The sequence below is a fragment of the Triticum aestivum genome, chromosome 5D (genome assembly GCF_018294505.1).
Source record: "Triticum aestivum cultivar Chinese Spring chromosome 5D, IWGSC CS RefSeq v2.1, whole genome shotgun sequence".
NCBI classification, from domain to species: Eukaryota; Viridiplantae; Streptophyta; class Magnoliopsida; order Poales; family Poaceae; genus Triticum; species Triticum aestivum.
The window spans coordinates 290,892,611-290,898,621 of record NC_057808.1 but is presented as its reverse complement, the minus strand read 5'-3'; the positions used below and the strand labels follow the sequence as shown (position 1 = coordinate 290,898,621).

At 41.1% G+C, this 6,011-nt stretch overlaps 1 protein-coding gene across 1 annotated transcript; it reads right to left on the bottom strand.

Annotated features, from left to right (window-relative positions):
• Positions 1–1,363: 1,363 nt before the first annotated feature.
• On the bottom strand, positions 1,364–5,490 carry LOC123120516 (polyadenylate-binding protein-interacting protein 11-like). The gene is made up of 10 exons (XM_044540528.1): positions 5,113–5,490; positions 4,348–4,461; positions 4,198–4,242; positions 2,824–2,896; positions 2,613–2,725; positions 2,466–2,525; positions 2,341–2,388; positions 2,163–2,231; positions 1,683–1,744; positions 1,364–1,605 (listed from the first exon to the last, which is right to left on the bottom strand). Exons 1-6 carry the CDS (start codon positions 5,488–5,490, stop codon positions 2,484–2,486), a joined length of 765 nt encoding a protein of 254 aa, XP_044396463.1. The 3' UTR covers positions 1,364–1,605; positions 1,683–1,744; positions 2,163–2,231; positions 2,341–2,388; positions 2,466–2,483.
• Positions 5,491–6,011: the final 521 nt, after the last annotated feature.

Sequence of the window (6,011 nt, the reverse complement as noted above, 5' to 3'; positions counted from 1 at the left end):
TTTGTCAATCGGTACGTTACTTGCCCGAGATTCGATCGTCGGTATCCCAATACCTTGTTCAATCTCGTTACCGGCAAGTCACTTTACTCGTACCGTAATGCATGATCCCATGACCTAACACTTGGTCACATTGAGCTCATTATGATGATGCATTACCGAGTGGGCCCAGAGATACCTCTCCGTCATACGGAGTGACAAATCCCAGTCTCGATTCGTGCCAACCCAACAGACACTTTCGGAGATACCCGTAGTGCACCTTTATAGCCACCCAGTTACGTTGTGACGTTTGGCACACCCAAAGCACTCCTATGGTATCCGGGAGTTGCACAATCTCATGGTCTAAGGAAATGATACTTGACATTTGGAAAAGCTCTAGCAGACGAACTACACGATCTTGTGCTATGCTTAGGATTGGGTCTTGTCCATCACATCATTCTCCTAATGATGTGATCCCGTTATCAATGACATCCAATGTCCATAGTCAGGAAACCGTAACCATCTATTGATCAACGAGCTAGTCAACTAGAGGCTCACTAGGGACATGTTGTGGTCTATGTATTCACACATGTATTACGGTTTCCGGATAACACAATTATAGCATGAACAATAGACAATTATCATGAACAAGGAAATATAATAATAACCATTTTATTATTGCCTCTAGGGCATATTTCCAACAGTCTCCCACTTGCACTAGAGTCAATAATCTAGTTCACATCGCCATGTGATTAACACTCATAGTCCACATCGCCATGTGACTACACCCAAAGAGTTTACTAGAGTCAATAATCTAGTTCACATCATCATGTGATTAAGACTCAATGAGTTCTAGGGTTTGATCATGTTCTGCTTGTGAGAGAGGTTTTAGTCAACGGGTCTGCAACATTCAGATTCGTGTGTACTTCGCAAATCTCTATTTCATATTGTAGATGTTGCTACTATGCTCCACTTGGAGCTATTCCAAATGGTTGCTCCATTATACGTATCCGGTTTGCTACTCAGAGTCATCCGGCTTGGTGTTAAAGCTTGCATCGACGTAACCCTTTACGCCGAATTCTTCATCACCTCCACAATCGAGAAAACATTTCCTTATTCCCAAGGAAAATTTTGACCGCTGTCCAATGATCCATTCCTGGATCATTCTTATACCCCCTTGCCAGACACGTGGCAAGGCACATCGCGGTACACAGCATGGCATATCGTATAGAGCCTATGGCTAAGGCATAGGGGACGACCTTCGTCCTTTCTCTTTCTTCTGCCGTGGTCGAGCTTTAAGTCTTAACTTCACACCTTACAACTCAGGAAAGAACTCCTTCTTTGACTGATCCATCTTGAACTCCTTCAAGATTATGTCAAGGTATGTGTTCTGTGAAAGTCTGACATCATCTTTTCGGGTACAAGAGTCTAGGAGGACTATAATATCGACAACATAGTACTGAACTAGCATTCACATGCATCAATTGCCTAAACGGGTAGTTGACGAGTTGGCCTCTAGATAAAACACCTCATTTTCTAAGGCGCAACTGATAGAGAGGCAACAGTTAATTATCAAGGCGCAGATTAGCATTGAAGGTTGTCCTGATTGGTGTCTTTGAAGGGACCACCCTATTAAATATACAAGTAAAAATTATTTGATCTTGTCAATGAACAAAAAGTTGCGAATCAGGGGTGCATTATCAAACCTGATAGGAAGGCCTCTCATGTATATGCCGCTGGAGCTCAAAGCAATAATAGCGCCACTAACCTGTAATGCACATAAATGAAAGTATGTTTTAGACATTTAGTCTTCGTATCATGAGTAAAATCCATGCATGGCAAATAAACATTCTGGTGGTCAAAATAAAACGGAAAAATCTCTTCAGAAACACATTATAATTATTAGATATCTTGTAAAGAATGAACATAATAGCTAGAGATTTTAGATCACAACTTTGTTTTCAGTTTATTATTGTGATTACCAACATTAGAAAAATAATAGAAGAGTGTGAACATTAGGTAGCTCTTAGATTTATCAACATAAGATATATGCACAGGAAAATTGAGTGGGTCACACACATACAAGTGCAATGTTCACATGATAAGCACGGGGATGGACACACATATACTTATAGCAAAGTAAATTATATAACACAATAGAAGATATAATGGATTGAGATTATCACCTCCACGAACTCAATAAAAGCTATTTGAGTGGCATGGTTGTTATGACCCAAAAGCCTTACATGAGAAACCTATAATCCATTGAAACAAGGACACAAATGTATTATACTTGTTTTTCTTTTGCAAAAGTTAAAAAAATTGAACACAATTATATATTATGTTTTTGTTGAGTTTTCTAACCGAGCCAAAATATGTTTGGAAGAAGTCCTTTAGCTCGACGGCAGTGACCTATATGTAAAATTTAAAAGTGAAGTATTATAACCAATAGACAACATGTGCAAAGAAAATCCTTAGGCTATACATACCATATGTTCAATATTAATTCAATATACTGTCCTTGAAGACCTCTCCTTTTCCTCTTGAGGCTGCAGTAATATTGAACAATTTTTTTTGCATGAGGTATTGCTATCTAAGAATCACTTAACATTAAAGGATGTTTATGTTGTGCATACCTGAGGAAGAAACGAATGCTTGATAGGCACGATTGCATTCCTAGAAGGTGCTACCTTCAGAGGGTGAAGTCCTATAATGATCCCATCAAGATGCAGCGCAAGATACGCATCCCCTGAAAATGTGTAAAGGTTGTTGGTCTTCTTTACGAACTGCTGTCTATAGTGATTGTTGCTGAACATCAATATTTGAGCTTGTGATATGGTGACTAACCCTGATACTGAAACTCTATGAATGCAAAGCGAAAACCAGAAGTGGGGTCTCCGCAAAGACGGCAATCTACAACCTATTATGAAGAATAAACGATGTTTTAGTCACATTGTTTATGTAATGGTACATAACACTTATATTTATTTTCCTGTGTGGTGGAGAAGGGAACTAGAATTATTACACTATTTATGTTAATCACATAACTGCATGAAAATAGGTAGAACATCCCCCAAATATGCTCAATACATTATCTCACTACAACCGATTGATCAAGTGGAAAGTCCATTAGTTTGATGAAAACAATTAGATGATTTCATTAAACATGCTAACTAGTATGATCGTCTAACAAAAATAATCTTAGTAATATGGTAAATTCTTGTTAGAAGTGGATGGAGCTTTAGTTAATCAGTAGGAAAGGTGCATGGCGGATTACAGCAAAACAGGAAAAAAATAGGTTTCTTAATTATAAACAGAAAAGGTAGGCTACAAAGGGAAAATAGTTTACCTAACGCTTGTCGATGCTACATAGTCATACAATAAGCAATCATGTCAAACAAGTAGTATTTGATTCTTTAATTTATAATTTCAGTTTAACATACATGAATGCTTTATTTGTTTATCCCAAAGCACAAGTACTTTTTGACATTAATGCTAAATATATATGTTTTGTTTACGAATAATGTTCTATTTCCACGCCGTAGTATGATGTAAACACTTCAGTAGCGCAGAACAAAGATCTTGGAATATCAACACACTCTTTACTATTTAAGATATGAAGGCAAAGATTTAAACTTGCACTTGAAATTTCTATTTTTAACCTCTGGTAAAATAATAAGATCTATTAATGTAACTAGCATATCATAAGTTCGATAACGTGAAAAAATAAATATGCTAAATAGCCATGTCCTGTGCAGGAGTACATTCTCATACCCCCAAAAGGAATCCAAACATCAAATGATAAATTCTTCTAAGAATCATAATTAGACACATCGAGTTCACCCGTCTATTTCACCTCGCACATGCATACTTACAAAATCAAAGCATCCTTCCCGTACACCGTCACACAAAATCATTCGCAATATAAGCCTAGGTATAGCTAGCTAGCTACAAGCTATGCGCTCCATATATGATTTACAACAATATTGGCATAGAGAAATATGCTATAGCAATTAAATTGCACGCTAAACTAAAGTAAGAGATATATAATACATAAACCTGCAAATAAAAGTAATATTAGCCATCAATCGGTCAAGCATCCGAACTTGAGAAAGTCAAGCATGTGAACTGATCGATGGAGAGCATACATTGTAAATATAGCAATCTGTGCAAGAGTATGCATATTTTTATCATGTTTAGAAGGGTGGGAATTAGACATACGACTCCGCATATACCAAAGAGCCCAGCCAACATTTCTTCGGTGACCTGAAACAAACAAATGTCCCATCCAAAAGTGACACATCACTTCAGATTTGCAAGTTACACAAAAATTTCACTTTTATTGCACATGGAAATGGCATTAATTCTTACGGTGTGATCAATATCGCCAACATAAGTTGTTCTTCTCACAAATTCTTCGTTGTGGATCCTTTGAACCCGGTAAGAATGCCTGGCCCTTCCCTGTTGCGAGTAGTTGCTAACCCTCTGTAAAAATGTGTAATCCATTAAATTACCAAACAAGTAATGAAAGCAGCGTCATATTTGAAGAACAGTATAACTAGGATGGCTCAGAAAATAACATTGTAGCCATTGCTGAACTGTGTTGCATAGTTGAAATGATCAGAACGTTTCATAAATCCAAAAGAGAGGGATGTTTGAAGCGGCTAAGAATTACATACACCATATTTCTCAAAGAGAAAAAGAATTGATCTGCCTTGGATTTGCCAAAAAAAAGGCAAACATGACATGGGCTAAAACTGGGAAGACAAGAGCTAGGTCTCGAGCACAATTAATATTGAAAGATTCAGAAAATTACAATCAAGGTCTTGAACGGATCAACCATGCTCTGTCCATGGGCCTCAAAAAAACAATGATCTGTCCAACCAGAAGAAGAGAAGATCCAAGAAGATGCTTGATTCAGAAAGGAAACTCCAGAATGAAATCAAGAATGGAGGTCAAGGACGAAAGAAAAAGTGCAGCAGGAATTGCAAACGAAGATTTGTTTAGAAAAGGAGGATGACCCCCGGCCAATTGCAAACGAAGATGGATCTGCATGCATAAGTATGCATCTATAAGTGTACGCCTGTTGGACATAGATATGCGATATGTAGCTAGCACTTTGTCTCTTTAGCTTACTGATGATCTTCTCCAGGTCCTCGTTGGGACGGCATTGCCGATGTAGACGCCGGTGCCGTGCGCAGGGTAGCCGACCACCGTGGGATCCTGCAAGTAGAGCCCCTGCGTCACGACGAACTCCGGCGCGTCCGCGGAGAGCCCCCTCCTTGATCCGCCCCCAACGCGCCACCACGGCACGAACTCCCTGGCGAGCGGGTTAAACGCGGCGGCAGCGCCCACGGGCAAAGACTCCTTGGCGAGTGGGTTCAGCACGTCGGCGGCGGCGCCCATGGGCACAAACTCCCTGGCAAGCGCGTTGAGCAGCGCGGCGGCCGCCGTGCCTGTCGTCTGGACTGTCTGGTCCGCCGGCGTCGCACCGCTTCCTCGCACCGCGTCCATGGATGCTCGAGCCGAAGAGAAACGGTAGAGCTAGCACTGGAACTGGACTGGAGTGCTATCTCCGGCTTGTATTTATGCAGTACACTCCCGCGCCGCATGATCCTAAGGATAGAGGGCAAAAGTCAACCGTAGACTCGCTGCAGAAGGGACAGCGCCGCGCGCTCTACGGCAGCTTCCCTGACGTCAGTTTCCACTTTCCGGATAACGTGTTGTCACGTACAAGGGTATGGTTACCACGCTCACTGACATGCGGGGCCGAAAACGCTGTGGGGGCACAACCGCAGGAAGAATCGTTGCGGTGTGTTCAGATAGATGTGCGAGGCTAGGCTGCGGAGGCGCGTCTAGACTCTCGGGCATAGTTTAAAAAACCGGACCGGACCAGCGGTCGAACCGGAAAAAACCGGAACCGGCAGCCTCATCGGTTTTTCAAGCTAATAAGACCGTTCTGCAATTAGACCGGAAAAACCGATCGAACCGGCCGGTTTTCTGGAAAACCGGTGAAAAAACCGGGCCATTAAACC

Excerpts from the sequence above, each read along its gene's own strand:
- LOC123120516 (XM_044540528.1), bottom strand. The coding sequence starts at position 5,490 with ATGGACGCGGTGCGAGGAAGCGGTGCGACGCCGGCGGACCAGACAGTC. Across the intron at positions 2,897-4,197 it reads TCTTTGGTATATGCGGAGTC|GTTGTAGATTGCCGTCTTTG; the intron begins GTATGTCTAATT and ends TCTTCATAATAG. Across the intron at positions 2,726-2,823 it reads CATAGAGTTTCAGTATCAGG|GGGATGCGTATCTTGCGCTG; the intron begins GTTAGTCACCAT and ends ACACATTTTCAG.